Source organism: Centroberyx affinis, unplaced genomic scaffold (assembly GCF_046629955.1).
Source record: "Centroberyx affinis isolate AG114_WGS23_722 - 3 ecotype Tasmania unplaced genomic scaffold, CSIRO-AGI_Caff_v1 ptg000885l_1, whole genome shotgun sequence".
In the NCBI taxonomy this organism is placed as follows: domain Eukaryota; kingdom Metazoa; phylum Chordata; class Actinopteri; order Beryciformes; family Berycidae; genus Centroberyx; species Centroberyx affinis.
Window position 1 is genome coordinate 317,802 of NW_027279474.1, and position 22,170 is coordinate 339,971.

Below are 22,170 nucleotides of genomic sequence, written 5' to 3' on the forward strand. Positions count from 1 at the left end.
CAAATACCTGAGTGTTGTGGGAAATGAGACACATGTAGACACGTCATTTTAAAGCTTTATAAGACCGCTAATACACTGAAATACAGATTCAACTTCATACAGGAGCTTAAAGTAGTTAAACTTTTCCCATGTGGACAAGTGATTGTGCAAATGCTGTGCTGAGTAAAGAGGTTGCATTCCAGATTAAGTGAGGATCTCAGGATTTTCTGAGTGAGTGCTTTTTGCACAACTGTTCCACCATGGATGATGGGCTGGAACACTAGTCTATATCTAGGTCCCACAGCTAATCATAAACCAACTCGAAGTCCCAATCTTTAAGAGGTTATCAAAACTTCATCACTCCAACGCTGATAAGTCTAAGAGTGTGCAGATATTTCCCCTCAGGGCAAACTGACAGGTTTTCAATATATTCTAAATAAATAGTTCCCTCGGGCCTCCTCAATATTCCACTTATGATGAGTAGTGTGTTGTATATGGCACTTTGATGTACCTGACAATCCTCAAGGCCACATTTAAGAGTGAGTGTGTGAAAATACCTGCATTAAAGACAGTGACTCAAGACACACTGCAGCTCCTCAGAAAATAGCGAAGACAGTAAATTCTCCAAAAATAAACTTCACATATATATATATATATATATTTATATATATATATAGGTTATGTCACAATATGTAAAAAGGTTGGCGGATTACGCCCAGACAACATGAAAGTGAAGATTTTATAGGCGAGGTGCGAGACTGTGTTAGTGTGCTTGTGAGTGTGTAGACTGTGAGCTGTGGGTGTCCCTTTAGAGGCCATGATACTCTGATAATCCCCTTAGACAACACTCAGAAGGCATACAAAGAAAAGCAAAGAAAAAAGAAGAAGATGGTTTTCAAAAGGAGGAGGAATGATCTATATAATCCAGCATATTAAAACTGGATAGAAACTGATAGCACTTCAATAAGTTCACACATTGATTATTAAGGCTTCCCTTTACAGGCTAGAAACACCATCCAGTCATATATAATGCTATACACGTAATAAATAACCGTTAGACAATGCAAAATCTTTCATTAATAACAGTGAGCTGGAGGATATTAAAGGCTTATAGAAAAATTGACACTGGGGGGTGATAACCTTGCCCCATATTTGGCACGTTGGATTGTTGACCTTTGGCCTGACACAGTCACTACTCATGTCCGCACTTGGAATTTCCCCGCTTTAGTCACATATTTGACCCCTTTGAAAGGTTTGTACTTCTCTCCATACATGTCAAGACGATTCACCTTTAGTCCTGGAACAAAGGTTAGAGAAGCAAAGTGAGCAATAACATAAAACACCTTAATCAATTGTTGAGCATTTCAAACCTGAAAACTGAAGAAAAGTTAGATAAGACTTGGGTAATACTATACTGCTTCATTGCCCTTCATTGACAAAGAAGAGGGGGTGGGCAGAGTGGGGCTGTAAGGACTCCTCTAGTTAAGTTTCTGGCTCTTGAGGGTGAGGATTACCTGATATAGCCAGCTGCTGTATTTTCAGGTCAATGTTGAGTGAGGGGTTCTCCTCAGGTTTGGGGGCTCCCGCCTGCAGACTCAGACTGCCTCGCAGGTTAGGAAGCTTCTGGGGGTTCAGTTTCCCAATGTCCCACACCAACACCTACCAAAACAGATATGCTCTGAATTTATCCAGAGAGACATTAAAGCCTAACTCTGGCCTTTTTCAACCTGGATGCTATTTTCCCCAACTTTCCCCATCATACTGATCCATTCTGATCAAAACCTTGTCAACTGCTTCACTGTAGAGCTATTTGCGACTTGCTTGCCCAGGTACATGGGAAAATAGGCCAGAGTTATGCTGTAACTAAGCTTACAGCCCATCAGTTTAAACAGACCTATCACTGCATTGTGAGTGGTTACCTTAGTAGCAGGGTCGTAGGTGTAGCTTCCCTGTGTGGCTGTGAGGTTGGCACTGAGCACAGCTTTAGGCATGTGGACGGTGATCATCATGCCCTCTACCGTCTTTCCCATGGTCTGCTTGGGTCCGATTGTGATGTCCAGGCGACCGCAAGAACCGCTCTCAAAGAAACTGATGCTCTGCTTCACATACACTGGGATTGCCACAAGACTGAGCAGAAGGAGCAGAGCAAGGTGTGGAAGCAGAATTCAAAAGCATAAGTTAAACAATAGAAGAATGCTCTAAGGATGGGTAATAAGATTCAGCAAAAATACAGTATGTTGCACTTCCAATGTGTAGTACTGCAAGAACAGTTTTGGTGTAGCCTTTTCTCATGGGATGATGGCGTCCTTGTAAATGGTTTTAGGACTTGTGTGTCTATTGTTTGGTTTTCAGTTACTCTCCTCTGGATAATGACTTGCTTCTGTAACCGCTCTGGCCTCACAGCCTTCGGCTCCTCATTATGATCTCAAATTTTCCTTTAACTGAGCTCCCTTTCTCCCCTCAGGACATCCTATTATAAATTCTGCTCATAAGCATAAAAAGGGGGACTGTGGAGGAAGAATTTGAAAGCATAAGTCAAACAATAGAAAAATGTTCTAAGGCTGGTTAATAAGATCCAGCATTACTGGAAAACTGCTAATGGAACTGTGCTACAATTGTATAGCCAATGCTGATGAACAGCAAGTGAATGGAGGAGCTCTGGGTTTGAGGTCAGCGCTGCTAATGGACACTTGTACTGCTAAAAGATACTCATGAAAGATACTTCTTTCCACGACAGAGTCAAGAACACACATTCATTAGCCACTTCTAAACAGCATGGCCAGTGAATGGTTAGACTCTAAACGCAGCCAGCTGGTGCTTAGAGGCTTATGGTTGAAGCCTTGTTAGCAGGCCTGTTTTCATTTCCTCAGTAAGGCTGCACACTCCACCCCAATGAAACCCATCACCAGTTCAAATATTTACACTACACTAAATTCACATATAGACCATTTCTGCTGATTATTCATTGTTGTAAAATAACTTCAATAAATTCAACTCAACTGAATTCAATTCAAAAAGGTTCAGAGAGTCTTAAGTTCTGCAAATTCCTACTCATGAAAACAGAGAAACCCAGGATTGGCTCTGGATAAGAGGGAAACACCAGCACACTCAACATCTTGAAGTGCAGAAAAAGCTGACTTATTCAGAATAAGAAGATTCTGTGATTTATTTGGAGACAGACATACTTACTTCTGAGCACTGACATGATAGGTCATGAGAGTGAAGTTGCCGTCTGGGGGGATGAAAGAGAGGACGCGCTCCGACTCCCAGCGCTTATACCGCACACAGGGGTGGAAACTCACATCATCAAGAAGACGAGGATTCTGCAACAAAAACAAACAGTGAATGAATTTTACACTTGGACAGACACACACACAACATGCACAGTACAGAGCTGAGACTTTGGGGATTTTTCATCTCAAAGCCACAACATTTCCGGGGCTTAATGAGGAGTTAGACTACAGTCCGTTCCTGTAATACTTTGGTTGTACATTAATGGTTTATGTTATTTAGATTTGCAAATGTGATTTGGGTTTGCATATTGTGTACAGTTATTTGGGTTTGCTTTTTTTTTTTTTTTTAGAGGGGTTTAGGAGTTAAGTTATATAGGCGGGGGAGGGGGGGTCAGTCTCTGTCTGATTATATACACCTGTGTTTATAGCCTCCTGTATGTTTCGTTGGCTGAATCCAAATGGCCAGACTTCGGCGGACTTGCAGACTTGCAGACTTTACGGCGCGCTCCCGTGAAGTCGAGGAGGGTTTAGGGCTGTCCACTGTCAAATTTTATCAAGTCTGTAAGGGCTCTCATGTGGACTTTTGGGGCAATCCATGCTGACTTCCAGCGAGTCCGCTATCTTGCAGACTTCTCTGGCAATATTTCCCATCTTTCATTGCATGACAGATGATACATCAGCTGACACAAACAAAGGCAGATGTCAAACATGGAAAACGGGAAAACAGGCAAAGAGGGTTTTCCTCAGTAAGTTATTAACATCTAAGCACATATTCAGCCAGTGTTGACTGTAATCAGCCTGTAACGGCTAATGGACTCCTCTGCTCTGCACCCTTCAGTGATTGATTGTTTAACGTTGATTTTGCATCGGTGGTATCCACGGCAATGAGCGAGGGGAGAAGTCCCGTCCTATTCGCCCCTGTATGCAGTCCCGCACCCCTGAGCCCTTGCGAACTCACATAGTTATGCTGAGCACTTCAGTCAACGTCAGCATACGTAAAACCATAGTTCGCGAGGGCTCAGTCCACGAGTCTGCAGTCGGGACATTTGGATTGGGCCATTGTTCTCTGCACCCTGAAGAAGGTCTGGTGGGGCCGCAACGCGTTGGTGCGTTTTCTTAGGTTTTAACATGAAATAGCCACGGCCAATTAAGGCTTTTGAGCTTCAGGAGAGTGCCTTGGATTTTCTCTTCTCTTTCCTTCACAGTGAGTTTTACACTTGGACAGACACACACACACAAACATGCACAGTACAGAGCTGAGAGGAAAGGAACCCACCATGAAGGACAGAGTCAGGTCAGGCATCCCAGTGAGTTTGACACAGGCTTCGATTACGCCCTGGATCTCTGCAAATACTGTCGTACCTGAACAACAATGACATTAAAGCAAAGCAGATTTATATTTCTAACTGTCTTGACTCTCTACAGATGATAGCAAATGTAAGGACTGACCACATCCTAATTAGGCTACAGTTAGGCCTAGAACTTGCATTTACTACGGTTGATATCTAAGGAACCAACAGGACAGTTCATCTCTATATAACTACCATGGATACACTCTTCACCTATAGCCATTATGCAAGTGGTTGATTATACCTGATTTGTCCAGGATGGCATCTATTTCCTCTATCACATCAAAATATGCCTCATTATTGGTGTATTTAACACCGGCCCGCCTCCATGGGATAGTGGACAATTGACCTGTTGGCAACGTTTCTCCAACGTTACTACTACCTGGAAAACACACAAAACAAAATCTGTAAACACGTGAAAATATACACACAAATATAAACCTGCCTGATACCTGATGTAACCCTCTGTTCACCTGTGAGTGTATTGACGACTGATCGCAGGATGGTGGGAGGCCTGATCATCTCTTTGAGGACGTTGGACTCTGTTGCCAGTGGAAAGCCATTGTCCAACATCTCCTCCAACAGCTCGTACACTATCACCACATTGTCCTTGATAACCATCTCTGAGCATTCTCCAAAGTAGTCCTGTAGACAACAAGCAAGCTGTTACACCATGAGCTCCCACTAGACTGACATATGCACAAAAGAGTGTTGTAGAGAGAAGTGCAGTCTGAGTGCAAAATCATCCTTATATTCTGGACCATGACTGAGTTCTGTGATTTAGGATTATGATCAGGGGCAATATGAGGGAGGATGAAGGAGTGGGGCAGTCACCTTAACAGCCTTCACGGTACATAAAGTACAGGAGTAAACGTCAACTTATGGCCAACTATTCCTAGTGTTCATTTTGAAAGGTTTTCTGCTCATTATGATTCATTTATAGTCGTCCATTTGAGCGTAAGGGGAATTTGCCTCTCCTCCTCCTCACCCTCACCCACCACACACAACAAACTACACATTCACTTCCACACAAATATCCAGCCCAGACATTCTTTAGCAAAATGAACAATGAGCTCAATCAGACCTGGAACATCTCTGCCACTCTGTGCAGGAATTCAATGACAAACAGCGGAGGGACTTCAGTCTGGATGACGGACAGGAAGAAGAGCTTGTCCCTGTATATACTGATGAGATAGTGGTGTGGGGTCTGCAGCACAGGGGGCACATTCTCTGGCTCCACTGCCTTCTCCTTCGCCTCAAAGAAGTAATCGCACACACTCCGGCTGATGACACTCTTCCAGTGTTTCTCCAGGAAGATGTCTCCCGAGTGATTAATCAGAAACAGACTGTGGATCATCTCAACTGCAACAATGAGGTGGTTGTTGTTGTTGTTGGTGGTGGTGGTGTGAGTAAGAGAGAGAGAGCGAGAGAGACAGACAGACAGACAGACAAATTAGCTGACTAGTCCTTAAATTCTTAGTGTTCTCAGGAAACTTGTGCTTACTAACTCAAAACAATGCACATTTGAATGCAAAGCACATGTCAATACTGCTACTTACCTACTGTCAATCTGATAAACTAACTTGTCATCAGGTATGTTAATCATTTAGCTAGCAATCAGAGATTGGCAAATTCGGACCACATTTCTGAGTCTGCAGTTTCATATCATAAGTAAAACAAACGAAACAGTTAAGGTTTCTTAATGTTTCTTTGAAAGACTATACGGCAACATGAAAACTCTAAACTGACTGTCACGTATCTGAAGTTTTACGGATAGCATAAAGTTTTACCTGCTAACTCCAGTTGACTGTGCCAGGAATGTTACTTTGTGGCAATATGGCAGAATATTCCGACCAGTGAAAGCTGTTGAACAGAAGCCTGAAGTGCTATGCACACGTAAACATAACCTAATCATCAATTCATATTGATAAATTGAAAACATGTGACCTAAATCCTATGTTTATAAACATAAATTAAATTTATCGGATCAAATATTACGCAATTCCACAAACAATCCCCAGAACTATGCTTTCTGAGCAAGTTTTAAACTTTTAGGTCAGGCGACGTTTGCGGACAGCTAAACCCCGGCTCTGCCTGTCTGTTGTTAGCGGGCGCGTGCGTCTCCATTGATGTACGGCCGTTAGTTCATTTCCCGGTAAAGGTGATCCCAACGTGCTCTGTGCAACCATGGCTTCAGGAGAACCAAAGGCAAAGAAAGTTAAGCTGTCTGAGGAGGAGAAAGAGAAGGAGAAGACAGAGTCGCCGACCAAACAGACTCCTGCCAAACTAAGGTGACAGAAATCAAAGCTAACTAACTGCCGCTCTCTCTCATGGAGGAGAGACAGGCTTGCTTGTTGTTTCACTGCTCTTGGGTGCCTCTCAGGTCAAATCTTCATTTAAATCAGTGTGCATGTATGCATTCACGGTGAGGCTGGAAATTAGAGTCTTGCTGAGGCTATTTGATACTGGTGAAACACCGCTGTTGACAGAAGAGGAGCAGATTGTGACAGTCGTTTGTTCAACGTGCAAAGTCCCAGCGGCGTTGGACCTCCCACATGTTTTGTGTTATGTAGCGAGTTAGCTAACTGTTAGGTCAGGACAGTTAAGACACGGCTGTCAAATAATGGCAATTCAGTTTTTAGCAGTTAGAACTTGCTGTTTAGGTATAATGCTGCTGTGAGTTCAACGTGGTAACCTGTCGCCTGGATATCTAATGTTACTGACATGCATGGTCAAGGCTCCAGAAACAAATACTTGAACCGATTTGGGCACTCCGTCCGTCCTGTCGTTAACTGTTCAATGTCAAGGATTGCGCTGCTGCTTGATATAGCAGTCATTGCTGCGGAGAAAGCCAGTTGGATCCATCCGATACCAGGTCTAAAAAAAAGCGAACAGGAAACACATACACGCCTTTCGTCTGGTAGTGAATCTTTAATATTTTGGTGCTTTTTCTGACTAACTAAGTTGGTCCTGACAAGGTGCATCACTCGGTGACATTCCTCGCTTCAGCGTAGATGATACTTGGTGTTATCATTTCAGTGTTGTCTGATCAGTCGCCTCAGTCATCAGCACACTTCTCACGATGTAATTCAGCTCCTGAAGAATGAGTCGATTGAAGCTAAAATAGCGAAGACGACCAATCACGGACAGAGGTACGCGTTCCTCGCCCCGCCTTCTTTGGATGCGACCAATCAGTTCCTCCCAAGTAGGAGGAGCTCTGGCTGCAGGCGAAAATCGATTTGGCAGGACACTGAGCTGAAATTGGGAGTTTTTGCATGCTGAGGTCTTTTTGAGCCGATTTGAGGCTGCTCAACAGGTCTGTCACTGTCTGACTGTTACTCACAGAGAAAGGCACCATGCCAGCTGCAAGGTAAGAATACACTGACAAATGGAGAATTGATTTGATTAGTATTCTTGGAAGGCATGGTTTCATCCTGTTTGGTTCAGGGTAATTAGTTGCATAAGGTCAGTAATCATGTGGCAGCACATTGAGAGGATGGTTAGAAGAATGTTCTGTATGCCTTGATAGTAAGGGTGTGGCATCTACTGGATAGTGAGAATTTATTTTATGGAGAAAATGCCATCTCCTACATTAAGGCACCGTCTGCTGGTTCTATATGTCTCCCTTCTCTTATTTTTTCCAATAGTCATTCTTTGATGCCACCTCATTATCTTTTCCATATGCTGCTGCGTTAAAGCCTTTCCTCAGTCGAGTGCAGTAGAGGGGTAGATGGGTAATATATGCATTGTTTAGATCTGTTTGTGTGCAGGTGGCACCTGTCGTGGACTGTGTTCACACGCTTGTTTCCATCAGGGTTGTTCCCAGAAACGCTGTGATAAGCCAGTGGTGACATCAAGGACAAGCATGCAGGAGAGAGGGCACTAAGACACAGATGTCTGCTTTGTGTTAAATGCCAAACCCAGACAGTGTAAGCATGCTATGGACATGCTACAGTAATCTCAGGGACTCATCCTGGTGCTCTTAGTACTCACAGACTGCCACCCTAGAACGTATGTGATTTGTATGTAGAAGAGTTACATTTGTAACTCTAATTGACTGTAAGAAAATGCTTATTGACGTGCCAGTTCTAGTGTGAATGTGTGTTATGCTTTGACACAAGGCACAACGGCGCTTCTTAGTGCATACACTCTCGTTCTGTTTGGCCCCTGCGGTGGAAATGTGTTGCTTTGGAATGCATTTTTCTTTTTTTTTGGCATCACAAGACTATGTTTTGCTACAGTATTCAATCTCTGTGCTCAGTTGTTTGTCCAAGGAATGAACACACTGACTGCACACACACAGATGTACACAGCCCAATGCCCACCCACTCAGAAGCTGCTCTCCTGATGTTGCCTTGCTGCGAATGTCATAACATGACGTTACACGCATGACTGACTAGGACTTCAGCACCATCTGTGTTCATATTCTTCTTTTTTTTTTATATCTGTTGGCGAATTGTGCTTGTTTCCTAATTATATATGTCAGACCTTTATTTCCTCTTTCTGTGTGGCTCATGTTTTAACGGTCATGTGCTTTGAAGTCACATGCAAACAAAAGTCTGTGGGTTTTGCAGATGTATTGTAAACACTGGAATAAAACCCAGACAGTCAGGAAAAGTACATATGTGGATTTTTAAACCCATGAAATTAACCTATCTACACAGAGTACAGAAGATACTAGGGCTGCCTGCTCTTTTCATGAAATCACCTAACCAGGCGAAAGCTATAATGGACAAATATTAGGCTAAATCCCCTTGTGGCATTATGGGGAAATACAGAAAGGGAAGTAAACGGGATAAATTAAGGATTTATAAGCCTTGAGATGACTGAGACATGGATTGTGTGATATTTTGCGAACTTGACTGTGTAGGCTATATAACATTAAGATTTTTTGGCAGTTGAAGTAATGTCACAATGCTAACTGGTATGTAGAAATGGAAACAAAATAGCTATTCTTTTCTGTTATGTTAAAGCCAAGCTTAACAGAGATGTACTGTAATGTTTGAGTTGTTAATGTTGTTTATGTTTAACGTTTGATCTTTGTTTTTCAGCCCTAATTCACTCTTTGGGATGGGAAACCCTTTACTGGACATTTCTGCTGTGGTGGACAAGGACTTTTTGGACAAGTGAGTTACAGGGCACAGTTACACTGGAATAAAAAAAAAAAAAAAAAAAAACTCTCACCTGAGGAAAGTAATGTTGTAAAATGGATAGTTCTGATCCTCACATAATTACTGATTGGCTGAGTCATTTTTGAAGTGGTTGTAAATACCCAGTATACACACACCTGTTACTCCCCATTTTTTAAAATTTAAATATTAATGCACATACCAAAAATCACCACTGATACTAATACTAGAACTATATCGGCAGAGGGATAATAATGACATAATATGGATTTTAAGATTTAGGATTTATTGAACATTTGTATTATTTTTTATTCCAGTGGTGTGTTTTGTAAAAGACATGCGGCAACACCTCTTAGCTGTTGTAAAACACCTCTGCACAGATGTACACATAGCCTCTTGGGGGAAAGGGAGGGGATAAAATACAAACTTAAACATACAAACTTTCAACATTAAGGGAGAGAGACGACATTAAACAACAAACAGCCAACAACAGGCAGTGAAACAAAAGGAGAGAGGGGAGCAAAGGGGAGAGGAAATTAAAAAGAAGAGAGAGAGAGACAGGGCGTTTAGCAGGATCAACACAGTATAAAACGGTAATAAAACAACACAAACATGAACAGACAGTTGTAAGAATCAAACATCATTGTGGGGGTGGAAAAACAGTTGCATGTATCGGTAATAATATTCATGATGGCACCCTGTAAAGCTGTTAATGAGATTAAATTGCCCAGTGTTAGTGATTATTAGATAGAAGTTTGTGAATTACAATAAAAGAGAGCACAAGAAACTGTGGAGATAATTGATAATCAACATCGATAGAGATCTAGAAAAGAGCCAAGGTGAGAATCACAGATACTAAACACCTGCACATCTGATATAAAAAAAAAAAACTCTTACTGAGTGACTCATCAATTTGAGGAACCTACATCCAGACACAAGACAAGAAGAGGGCCATAGCCTTTCATTTATGGGGTGGCACCATAACCAGAGACCCCACTGTGTTATACTACCTGTGCCATAATAATCCACTCTGCCTTGTGTGAGAGAGAGAGAAAGAGGCAAATTTTGGGGAATTTTAGAAAACCCATTTATTAACCCCTTCATCTTACAAATCCATTCAGTGCATAAGTCAAGGTAAGCAGCATTTACTACCTCCACCCATAAGCAGAAAGAAAAAAACAAACACAAAACAAAAATACAGGAAAATAAGACCAAAAGAAAAAAGAAACGGAGGCTATAACCAAAAAGTCAGTGACAAGGTGCCATCTTCCAACACTATACACAGTACCTCCCAAGCCCCAAGTGATCGTAAACTCGTCCAACTTGTCCACCAGTCTATAATAGGCATGCTCCACCCTGAGGCGAGCTGCCAGCAAACCGGTGGTCATAGAGACCAGTTATACAGAGCCCACATGTGGTTCTTCCTGGTCTTCCAGACTGAGGTAGTTTTTCCTGGTTTTCCAGAATGCCAGCTTGGCCACTCCTGACAGGAGGTTAACCAGGACCTTCACCAATTTCCTCCTTTGGCCAAAAATGAACAACTCAAAAGAAAAAACCTTCCTGAAACCATGCCTCTTAACAGTCTAAATGCCCCACCTAACTGAGGACACTGACCAACTAGATGTGCTACTGTTTCTGATGCTGAACAGAAAGGACAGTTCTCCCCTGTGCTAGGATCCAGGTGTGCCACATGTCTGTTTGTAGCTATTGCCCCATGTACAGTCCTCCACTGTCTGGACCCAAAAACCTTGATGCTTTCATCCCTGCCAGAGAGCGCAAGTGCGACACGTTTACACAGATGTAGTATTTCACTTTTTTCCCCAATAGTCTCAAACTCCCCCAGCTCTGGGGTCGTAAAAATGCTCCACTCTTTCCTGCCACTCCCCTAGAGTAGGAGCAACATTCAGGGATGGGAAAGCATACTCACGATCATCATCCCATTGGTCAGAAACAGCACAGTTCTCAGCAAACGCTCTAAGGGCCCTGGCAGGGACGCACAGACCTCCTCCACAACCCGGTGCAGGAGCCTTGAGAAGCTGCTACCAGCCCTCTCTCCAAGGACTCCTAACGTTGTTGATGTTGCCTTCATTAGGTGGCCCAGCTTAACACAGATGTCATTGTCTTTAAGAAATTGTTGCTAGCTCCTCAAACAGCCACATCCCTGGCAAAGCTCCAGGTACCCGGGTGGCCTTAAGGACTTGCCACACCTGCAAGAGGTGTTAGGTCGGTCATATCCACCTCTTCAGGCTGCAGCAGAAACAGCTGCTTGTCTTACCCAAGGTCGTCATAGGTCGGGCAAGTAAGAAGCCAGTTAACAGGTAGCGGTGACTGTCCCACCATTCCTCTAACTGAGGCTAAACTATGACCCAGTCTTCATTCCTAACCCCTCTCCTCTCCTCACTGCTCCCCCTATCCACTGTCCTATCGTCAGAGTCTGGGTTGGCATTGGCAGAGCTCTGTCTCTGTCTGTCTTTCTGTCTGTGTGCAGGCTGGCACTGGCCATATAGTAAGAGATCACATTACCAGTTACTTAAAGTATGACAGTCTGTGACTCCATTCGCCCCATTTCCATTCATAGCTCACGGTGGTCTCTCTGCTAAAAGGTAGTGACAGTCTGGATGTACCCAGAACTGGGGCGTCCTTCTCTACAAGGTTGTTGTGTACAGATTTTGTGCATGCAACCAAATGTCAGCCTTCTTGATGCCAGAATCAGGGGGTTACATTTATTTTCTCTGATCTTCTGTGATACATCAAAAGGTATAACAAATTTCTGTACCCAGAGATAGTTGAGATGACATGTATGCCCCCACTGACCTAGGATCCAGACCCACAGAAAAAGGACACAGACAACATGTTGTTCGTCCATTAATGTTATGTTGGAGTGTAGAAGTGTGCGGGCTCTTTCCTTTTTCTGTCAGATTTCTGTAGCCCAGCACCTACAAAGTGATCTGCGTGTTTTAACTAGGATTCAATCCCTCCAGAGTTTCCGCTCCTGTGTCCCTCTCACTGTTTCCCTTGCTACTTTCCCACTGTCTTATAAAAAAAAAAAAAATGTAATAAATATACTTTAGATGAGTGGAGTACCCATTCTCCTTTTTTAAAACAGAAAACCTTATTTCCACCATTAATGAGGAGTATGAATGCAATAGATGGATAATCATATGTTTTTTTAAGTATGTGGGAGCTGTCAGTGCAGGTCAGGTCAGTCAGAGTCTGAGTTTTCTGGTCCTGCCGGGCCTGAGGCTACTCAGAGTTGACCAGGGCAAAGGGCTCCTTTTGGTTCCAGCTCAGTCCAGTCTCAAACCCCTTGCGTAAATGCCTGGATTAGAGCTAAACCACCCACTGCTCTAATTCAGTCTCACACGTGGAATAAAGCAGGATTTAAATGGCACATTAATCCTCAATCTACCTTTTGTCTTTCGAGGAAACTTCAACATATTTAGCATATTGACCGACCATATTGATTCTGACTGAAGGCATTCCCACATAGTTTCTCACAGCTTGTCTCTGTGAAACTTTTGGCATCTGAATCACATTTATTTTTGCACTAAGTATAAATAAGATATTTGACTCAAGCCCAGCACTGTGTGTACAAAGCTAAATCCCCTGGCATACAGTGGTTGAGTCTGAACCATAATCCACTGCAGATCCTTACTGTGTGCATGTGAATGAGGGCTAATCTCAGAATTTGTGAATTTATCATAACAACAGTGGTGGTTTTTGTTTAAAAAAAAAAAAAAAAATGGGCAAGACAGCAGAGACTTTGTTTGATTCTAGTTATGATTCTAGATTTATGATGACTTTGAGAAACTAACCCCTATTTTTCTCCCTTTTTTCTTTTGCAGGTATAGTCTGAAGCCCAACGACCAGATCTTGGCAGAGGACAAACACAAAGCACTGTGGGTATCTCCTATATTGCAACACTTTTACTATAGATAGCACATAATTCCTGTAGTTTCTAGTCGTGTTCAAGCTCCCACACATAGGTTCAACTCGTCTTTCGACAGGGTTCGTAGTCTGCAGAGGGAGAAACCCATTGCCTCTGAATTCATATTGAGTTTGCTCCGCTCTGTTCTGGAGAGGGCCAGTCAAAACAGGCGTACACCAGAACTCACTACAATCAACCTCCGTTCCTCAAAGCCAGCCAATGACAGAGCAGCAGATCCAGCACAGAGAGACTGTCCCAGCCAATAGCAAAACGGGACACTTCACCTCCCAATCCCTCTGGGACAAGAGTGCAGTTTGAGCCAGAAAGCAAACATTTAACAACGGGAGATAAGACAGTTGTGTGTGTGTGTGTGTGTGTGAGTGAGTGTGAGAGGGAGAGAGGGAGATTTAGAGCAATATTATCGATCAGTCTTGATCTTCCACAGATACGTCTGTGTTTTTATATATATTTCACCAATGATATACTTATGGAAATTGGCAAAAAAAAATCACATTTACACCACTACAGAACACTATGGGGAGTATTTATGCATCAAGGTTTTTGAGGACAAACAGCCAGTTGTCTCAATTACAAAATGAGTCAACTTTAATGCAACCACCAAAGAAAATCTTTATCTGTAGATATATTAAAAGTAAATATTAATTATTATTGGTGTGGGAAATTATCATGCTGTATAAAAAATGCAGTTGGTTGGTTGGTCGGTCATGGGATCAGGAGCTAAATGGGTGGGATGATTTTATTTATTTAATTGGATTGATTTGAACAGATTGATTTGGTCACTTGGTCTGTATGAAGGTATAAAACAGCCAGATGCTTGGTCCTGCCCATCCTTCAGCTACTAGAATGGATTATAAGTGATTAAGAAAAGTGAGCTAATTTCAAGACAGGACTCGAGATGTATGGTGAGGTCATCAGACCTCCTTGTCTTTAGCTTGGCATCCCTCCCCATCTAGCATTTTGAGAAGAACACTTGAAAACTTGTGTTCATACTACATAGGTATGGCAAGGAAGAGAAGGTACAAAGGGAAGAATAGTTTTAAAAGGAACTGGAACAGAACCGTGGAGAGTGGCGGCCTCCGAGACTCCCCCCCCCATCCCCGCTCCCCTTCCCTTTTTCTCTCCTCTCCCAGATGTCTCCTTCTCAGCAACCTCTGCCTCAGTCTCAGGACCTTAACAGCAGTAGGGCTGTTAGTTTCCAATGGTGTATACGAACACACTCGCTCTCACACACACATACCACGCACACACTTATCTGTGTGTAGGTTGATAAGACTGCTATATTTAGATTGCATAACATGGTAAATTAGAGATGCTTTGAGCCTCAGAGGAACATCAAAGTGATGGTTCAGTCATAGTGTTACATAAGAGGCATAAATGATTCAAATGGTATATAATGAATGGTTAGCTGTCAGTGTATTGTATGTGGAAAACTGTGAGGCTGCCCTCTGCTGGACAATACAGTCCAATAAGTGATGAGAAGACTAGTGGCGCATGAGCCACATCCATCACCATGTACACTATCTCACCTTTATGTGGAGTAATGCTCATTTGAATAGATTTTACCCAGAATTTCAGGGCGTATATGAACCTTAAATATGTATGTATATTGTCCCTTTTTATCTCTGTCTGAGGAAAGTAGAAATCACTAGAGCTAGAGTTAGAAGTGACCTCTCTCTTTCCTTGAGTGTCTGAGTGACAATAATGGTGATAACTCAGATTCACTTGCACAAATGAGTGCGTCTGCACAAAGACATATTTTCTATCCCTAATATATAGCTCATACACTGAACTGTGTACAAAGGCTTTGCCGCTTTCCTGTTGCTGTTTTGACCATCGCTCTGTACTTATACTCCATTCTCTATTATATTATTGTATTCTTACCTTGCATCTTTCTGTGTGTGTGTAGATTTGAGGAGATAGTCAAGAAGTTCAAAGTTGAGTACCATGCTGGAGGAGCTACACAGAACTCTATAAAGATTGCTCAGGTCAGTCACACACACCACAAACTAGGGCTGGGCGATATGGACCAAAAATCATATCTCGGTATTTTTAGGCTGAATGGCGATACACGATATATATCTCGGTATTTTCTAAGAAGTGGGCTATATGTTCAGTTGTAAGTAGGGCTGGGTGATATGGACAAAATCAAATATCACAATATTTTTGACCAAATACCTCGATATCAATATTGCGACAATATTGTAGGGATGTCTATTGGTGCTTTCACAAAATATTTACATGAGATTTACAATGAGATTTTTGATAAATAATCATCAGTAATGTGGATATAATGACTAAGTGGGTAAAGGCAAATAATAGAACAGCTAGAACAGTCTGGTAAGTTCAGAAAATTGCATCACTTTACTGTAATGCAGCCTTTAAAACCAGGAAAAGACAACACTTATGCCATATCACGATATTACGATATCCAAAATCTAAGACGATATCTAGTCTCATATCACGATATCGATATAATATTGATATATTGCCCAGCCCTACCACAAACTCACCAAATTTCTGTACTGTCACCATGTCAATACTCAGTGTAACTCCACTATAACTGCCACAAGAAGTAGAATTTGTCAATTTTGCCTATTAAGAGCTGTTATCGTTGACGTCTGTAGTGGATGATCCAAGAGCCCCATAAGGTGGGCACGTTCTTCGGCTGCATCGGCAATGACAAGTTTGGGGAGATTCTGAAGCAGAAGGCCGAGGAGACGCACGTCGACGCCCACTACTACGAGCAAGACAAAGAGCCCACAGGGACGTGTGCCGCTTGCATCACCGGAGATAACAGGTAGGTTAATAACATGATTAAACATACTGTATGTTGACTGATTAGGATCTCATCTGTCTGTAACTCTTGGTCTCTTTTGCTTTCTCCTCTCAGGTCTCTGGTAGCTAACCTAGCTGCTGCTAACTGTTATAAGAAGGATAAGCATCTAGACCTGGAAGAAAACTGGGCGCTGGTGGAAAAAGCTAAAGTCTACTACATCGCTGTGAGTATTAGGTACCAAAGCTCTGTGTGGTGCATTGGGACATGAATCACTGTATTTATAGCCATTTACCTGTATAATTCAGGTTGGCTCATGGCCCTCAGGTCTCACATCTGTGCCCATGGCCACACGAACAAGCTTGACCAAATGCTGTTGCTTCCTTCCAGGGTTTCTTCCTGACTGTCTCTTTGGAATCCATCCTGAAAGTGGCGAAGCACGCGTCTGAAAATAACAAGCTGTTCGGTCTGAACCTCTCCGCACCCTTCATCTGCCAGTTCTTCAAGGACAACCTCATGCAGGTCATGCCCTACGTGGACATACTGTTCAGCAATGAGACGGTGAGGCACTGAGCTTCTTGAGACACTCTGCATATTGGCTAATTCACACACGAAACAGTTGTGCTTATGTGTGATCATTGTGGTTGAAACATTGGAATCTCTTTTTTTTTCCAGGAGGCAGCAGCATTCGGTAAAGAGCAAGGCTTTGAGGTGAGTAGATTTACAATTTAATCTAGCATGTGCACACGGCTACTGCTGCATTATTTTCATATATTAGCAACTGGTTGTGTTAACGTGTATTTGTCTGTAGACTGAGGACCTTCAGGAGATTGCCAAGGAAACCCAGGCTCTGCCCAAAGTCAACAAGAAGAGAAAGAGGGTCATAGTGTTTACTCAGGGGAAGGACGGAACAATTATGGCCCACGGTAAGATCTGCTTTCTTTTTCTTCCCTCTGATTTTTCTTTCTTCATTTTTTTCTTTATTATTTCTCTTGCTCTCTCACTCTGTTAGAGGAATAATATCACTTTATTGTGTGTTCAGGTGACAAAGTGGAGACTTTCCCCGTACTGGAGATTGACCCCAAGAACATTGTTGACACAAATGGTGCTGGTGATGCCTTTGTCGGCGGTAAGGTCTCCCTGTGTTTGCACTTGATAGAACTTTAGGTTACTTTGTGTCTTCCCTGTATTTGTGTGTATTTCTGAATGATGTGCTGAGAAGTTTTCACCTCTGTCCTGCAGGATTCCTCTCTGAGCTCGTCCAGGACAAAGCCCTGGATCAGTGCGTGAAGGCGGGGCACTACGCTGCCAACGTCATCATCAGACGAGCAGGTTGCACCTTCCCAGACAAACCTGACTTCAACTGAGGACACCCGGACCGCTTTCTGTTCAGCCTAAACCCTCATAGTTCTTACTCCTAACGTGCCCCACCCCACTCATACACAACTCTGTCCCATACTTTCTACCACCCTCTACAGCATCTACCCCAATTGTTTTTTAAAAATCAACAATCCGTCCATTTTATCTTTGATCCCACCCATGCTTTAACTCGTCAGCTGTTAATAGGGTGCCTGCTGACATCTGTGCCTGTTTCTGTGTCTTCCACTTGGGGCTGCTCTAATATCACACAACCCACAGCCAAAGTTCAGGGGGGTTAGTTTAAATACTAAATGAGAATCATGCTAACACCACAAGCTGTAATAATATTGCTGTACACAAAGGATCTGAATGGGGAAATATTATCATGGAACGTCGATATGATTCTTGTGAAAGCAACAGTTTGCTTTTGATTGTACTGTATGACTCTGACACTGCCAGGACTTGGTTGCACTGCCGTCCAACTGACAGGTCTGGTGTTGACATCTACTCACGAGTCTGTTGCCTCTTCCCCTTGGACACAGAGTTAAAGAAGAAGAGGCTGATTCCATGGAGGGAGAATATGTATAAATGGAGGACTAAACAATGAAATGTCACTATCTTAGGGAGGTTATGGATACTGCATTGGAACGTGCAGTGATGATTTGTTTTGGACTTTTTTTTTTATTAATTATTATTGATTATGGGTTATGTTGCTCTAAGTTGATTTAACAGGCCAGTTTTTAAACCAAATGGATTCCTTTTAAGCGCACAGTTTCTTAATGTGTCAAAGCCTCTGCCCACCAAGTCCTATGTTGTCACCATGTCAGGTTTCAGCCTCAGTGGAGGTTTTTGTTTTTCCCCAGGCTGTTCAAGGGGAACTGTTTCAAAACAGGTCAGTCACAAAGTAATGAGTGCCTTTTTCTTTTTCTCTGTAAATGATGTTAAGTTTGAAGACTTGGTGTGCAGAGGCCTAGAGGGTGAGATGTTAACATCTTCTCTCTGGTGTGTCTATTGATAATGCAGGGAAACCTACAAGCTAGACCAGTGATGGGCAACTGGTGGCTCGTGGGTGTAAGTGGATCCATAACCTCATCTCCAATATGCATGTAGCTGGAAATATAAGGTCATTATCTTTGATTTGATTTTCTCTGTCAGGACTACAGCAGTCAGTAGAACTGACATTCCGTTACTTTATCTGAGTACCTTGTACTATACAAGTGCTACAGATTCGAAACTCATGATTTTCAGATTATTAGCAAAAATACTGTTCTTACATCGTACATCTGAAACCATTTATGCCTCCCTCAATTTGTACAATGGTATGCGCAACAAGAAAGCAATTCTCAGGGTAAACTTCAGCGCTGCTCACACTTCATGGTACTGAAACATGTTCCACGCTGGCTGGAGTAGAAGTAGTATTCCAAAAAAAATGTCATGATAATAGGCAAGCAGTGCATATATAATCTTCTGTCATGAATTGAGTGTCTCATCGGCACACTAATACAAATGACTACAATAGATAGCCACAGTATTAGTCAGTTTCTTTACATGCTTAGTACGCCCACAGCCCTGTGCCGTTTTGTTTCTGGCCTCAAAGCTGTAAGTTGCCCATCCTTGTGCTAGACCAGGTTTGTTTGATGCCCTAAAACTGACTATAACTGAATAAAAATAACAAGATTAATCTCAATGGTCTGTTTGATTTCTTTATTTTGAGACTTTAAATGTCATAATTAAATACTTTGAGATGTTGTTTTTTTTGTTTCTTGTAAACTTTTATCATGAGTACCTTGCATAGATCTCTGACCAAATATTTGCTAAATAAATACGTTTTTGCAATTTATGGCACAACAATGATAAAAGTCAATGGTAGTGAATGTTTTTTTAGGCTTTTCAATTTGCTGCCATCTACCCTGAATCGTCATCCTCCAATTTTTAATTTGAATGAAATCCATAAGAATTAAATGACATATTTGTGAAAAACTTTCATTAAAAAATAGTTATAAAGAAAAACATAGAAATTTGACAACGCTAGTATACATGAGATCTGTTCAGAGAAAGAAACTGAAGTAGTAAACATTGGCATATTATCTAACTATATTATTGGCTTGCATCTCTCTCTTTTGTCTCAGCCTCTCCTCTTGCAGCGCTATATCCAAGGCTCTGAGCTGTTTGAGGAAGCCGTGATTGGGCAGGATGCAGCGGCGCTGTCGCACATGCTCAATAGCATCCACCACGGTTAAGCCTTGTTCCATCATCAGGTACGCCAGGACCAAGGATGCTGACCTGCTCCGACCCATCACACAATGCACCAGCACCTTGTCTGGAACAAAAAGCAAATATCAGTCAAAAATAAACAGATTGAGAGGGGAAAAGTATTCAAACTACTTCCCTAGAGGATGATCTCAAAGTCTAATCTAATCTAATATCTAATCTAATAATGGGAGAGACAGGTGCTAAAGCATTTCTTCTTATGTTTATATGCAGCTTATTCTATTTTCCACCCATAATGAAACACACACACACTCTTCCCTTTCTCAAGGACGTACTCTCTGAGTGAATCAGGGCGTTGTGGATGAACTCGGCCGCAGGACGGAAGTACTGGGAGATGTTGAAGGTGGGTTTGTCATCAGCCTCTACACCATAGTACTGGATGTCCATGTCCCTGTAGTAATCCGCACCAGTTAACACGTTATTCCACTTGCCCTCTGCCGCATTCAGGACGTGTGTTATACCCATCTCCATCAAGCCAGGCCGCTCCAGAGCTGTTTTCCTGTTTCCACATAACACACACAGACTCAATATGTTGCTGTCATCATGAACACAAACCTCTGAGTGACTTAAAGTGTGTGGGAGTGTGTAGAAACATGAAAACATCTCTGGAGTGTGTGTGTGTGTGTGTGTGTGTGTTTACTCACTCATCCCCTATGTAGATGTTGGGCCAGACTTGGTCGACGTGTGTGTATTGAGCCCTGGTGCCAGTCCAGAACAGCTGCTCAAGGTCTAGTGTGCCCGGTGTGATGTAGTCACTGTCTGGGTCCACCTGCACTGCTGTGTATGGGTTCCTCCCTCTGGGCTTCACCACACAGGACGACATGGTTCACCTCCGCTCTCTGGAGAACGACACAAACACACACATCTCAATCTTCAACCACAGGTGCTGAACATAACCCAAAACATGAAGACTGAAAATGTATTAACACCATACACAGGTGACACTTCAAGCTTGTGTCTCATTCTTCACCTCTGCTATCCCCTGCACTCTCAGATACACAGTTGGGGGGGGGGGGGAACAGGTACACAGCAAATATGATTTTGATTTTTGATTTTTCAGTGACAGTTATTTGAAGTTGAGAATTTTTAACTGGAGTGTTGTTTGTTCCCTCATAGACCTGATCTGGCTCTGGGGCAAGTGTTCAAAACCATCAAAAAGTGGCAAATTAACTCTGAAGGTGTAGACTCATATACACACTGCCATAGTGTTGGTTTTATGTCAGATCTACTTGTGAAGTGGTTGTGTAAAGAGAGTTAAGGCTCACAGAATAAGAATGAATCCATAAATACACTGATTGCTATCCCCGTCTGCTCCGTGGCAACACAAAATATAGAACAAGTAAGACTCTACTGTAAATAGATGCTATTTTGTTATAATGATATAGAAAATAAATATAACCTACCTCTCTCTTATAGTTGTTACAGACGTTTTGAATTGCTGAGCAGGAGTGTATGCAGAGAGACCAGCAAGTGAATGTTTCTTTAGGAGACTGTGCATGTGTGTGTGTATGTGTGTGTGAGTGTGTGTGTTTGCCTAGAGAGACCTCACTACTCAGTAAAGTGAAGGGTGAAGTACAGATCCAGAATGGTAACTGCTCTCTCAGGCTCTGTGTTTAAGATGATATTTTTAGGCCGCTGAGCTACAAGTCCTGACCTCCACAACATGACTCAAAGCACACACACACACACACACACACACACACACACACACACACACACACAGCCTGTGCCTCATCTATCTCAGCCTCTGTAATGTGATCTGAGACCTCTAATGTGACAATGATTTCCTGGATGTGAGTTCAACATATTCACTGCAGCCGATGGTAAAAGAAAACCGCTGAATCACGAGACACACTGCCAGTGAAAAAAGGTTTAGTAAGAGTGGCGGGTTGCATCATTGTCATCATCACAATGTCAGTAATGTGTCGACAGGTGTAGGGATCAGGGTGGGTTTGTCACTGCAGAGTTATTTATGGACACAAAGACCTTACAGCATTCATCTGGCTTATTTTACTCATTGTTGCTGGGCTACTCTACAAGGTACTAATAGACTGGAACTTTGACCTTTTGTTATAACAGATGAAACAGCAAACACATTTCTGTTCCTGTCAGTTTTAATTATTATTAA

General features: G+C 42.4%; 3 protein-coding genes across 6 annotated transcripts; 1 reads left to right on the forward strand and 2 right to left on the reverse strand.

The window, feature by feature from the left end:
* Positions 1–58: 58 nt before the first annotated feature.
* Positions 59–6,380, reverse strand: ap3m1 (adaptor related protein complex 3 subunit mu 1). The gene is made up of 9 exons (XM_071521346.1): positions 6,352–6,380; positions 5,646–5,923; positions 5,035–5,206; positions 4,806–4,943; positions 4,489–4,574; positions 3,169–3,302; positions 1,899–2,106; positions 1,494–1,638; positions 59–1,276 (listed from the first exon to the last, which is right to left on the reverse strand). Exons 2-9 carry the CDS (start codon positions 5,916–5,918, stop codon positions 1,176–1,178), a joined length of 1,257 nt encoding a protein of 418 aa, XP_071377447.1. The 5' UTR covers positions 5,919–5,923; positions 6,352–6,380; the 3' UTR covers positions 59–1,175.
* A 315-nt stretch (positions 6,381–6,695) lies between these two features.
* On the forward strand, positions 6,696–19,472 carry adka (adenosine kinase a). 4 transcript variants are annotated; one of them, XM_071521326.1, is made up of 12 exons: positions 6,749–6,819; positions 8,018–8,026; positions 9,613–9,687; positions 13,536–13,589; positions 15,546–15,624; positions 16,264–16,436; positions 16,530–16,638; positions 16,803–16,973; positions 17,088–17,123; positions 17,224–17,338; positions 17,455–17,541; positions 17,655–19,472. In XM_071521326.1, exons 1-12 carry the CDS (start codon positions 6,749–6,751, stop codon positions 17,777–17,779), a joined length of 1,104 nt encoding a protein of 367 aa, XP_071377427.1. In that variant the 3' UTR covers positions 17,780–19,472. The 4 variants fall into 4 exon arrangements, with proteins under 4 accessions (XP_071377424.1, XP_071377427.1, XP_071377426.1 ...); XM_071521323.1 differs by lacking the exon at positions 8,018–8,026 and having other exon boundaries at positions 6,696–6,852; XM_071521325.1 differs by lacking the exon at positions 8,018–8,026.
* Positions 19,473–19,855: 383 nt separating this feature from the next.
* LOC139645580 (dual specificity phosphatase 29-like) lies at positions 19,856–20,865 on the reverse strand. Its single transcript, XM_071521338.1, has 3 exons — positions 20,687–20,865; positions 20,318–20,541; positions 19,856–20,091 (listed from the first exon to the last, which is right to left on the reverse strand). Exons 1-3 carry the CDS (start codon positions 20,863–20,865, stop codon positions 19,856–19,858), a joined length of 639 nt encoding a protein of 212 aa, XP_071377439.1.
* Between the last annotated feature and the right edge of the window lie 1,305 nt (positions 20,866–22,170).

What these genes read in the sequence shown, in the direction of transcription:
- ap3m1 (XM_071521346.1), bottom strand. Translation starts at nt 5,918, where the DNA reads ATGATCCACAGTCTGTTTCTGATTAATCACTCGGGAGACATCTTCCTG. An exon ending in AGTCGTCAATACACTCACAG is followed by an intron (nt 4,944 to 5,034) that starts GTGAACAGAGGG and finishes TGTGTTTTCCAG; the next exon opens with GTAGTAGTAACGTTGGAGAA. An exon ending in TATCATGTCAGTGCTCAGAA is followed by an intron (nt 2,107 to 3,168) that starts GTAAGTATGTCT and finishes CCTTCTGCTCAG; the next exon opens with TCTTGTGGCAATCCCAGTGT.
- LOC139645580 (XM_071521338.1), bottom strand. Translation starts at nt 20,865, where the DNA reads ATGTCGTCCTGTGTGGTGAAGCCCAGAGGGAGGAACCCATACACAGCA. An exon ending in AACATCTACATAGGGGATGA is followed by an intron (nt 20,542 to 20,686) that starts GTGAGTAAACAC and finishes ATGTGGAAACAG; the next exon opens with GAAAACAGCTCTGGAGCGGC. An exon ending in CGCCCTGATTCACTCAGAGA is followed by an intron (nt 20,092 to 20,317) that starts GTACGTCCTTGA and finishes TTTTTGTTCCAG; the next exon opens with ACAAGGTGCTGGTGCATTGT.
- adka (XM_071521323.1), top strand. Translation starts at nt 6,749, where the DNA reads ATGGCTTCAGGAGAACCAAAGGCAAAGAAAGTTAAGCTGTCTGAGGAG. An exon ending in GACAAGGACTTTTTGGACAA is followed by an intron (nt 9,688 to 13,535) that starts GTGAGTTACAGG and finishes TTTCTTTTGCAG; the next exon opens with GTATAGTCTGAAGCCCAACG. An exon ending in GTAAAGAGCAAGGCTTTGAG is followed by an intron (nt 17,124 to 17,223) that starts GTGAGTAGATTT and finishes ATTTGTCTGTAG; the next exon opens with ACTGAGGACCTTCAGGAGAT.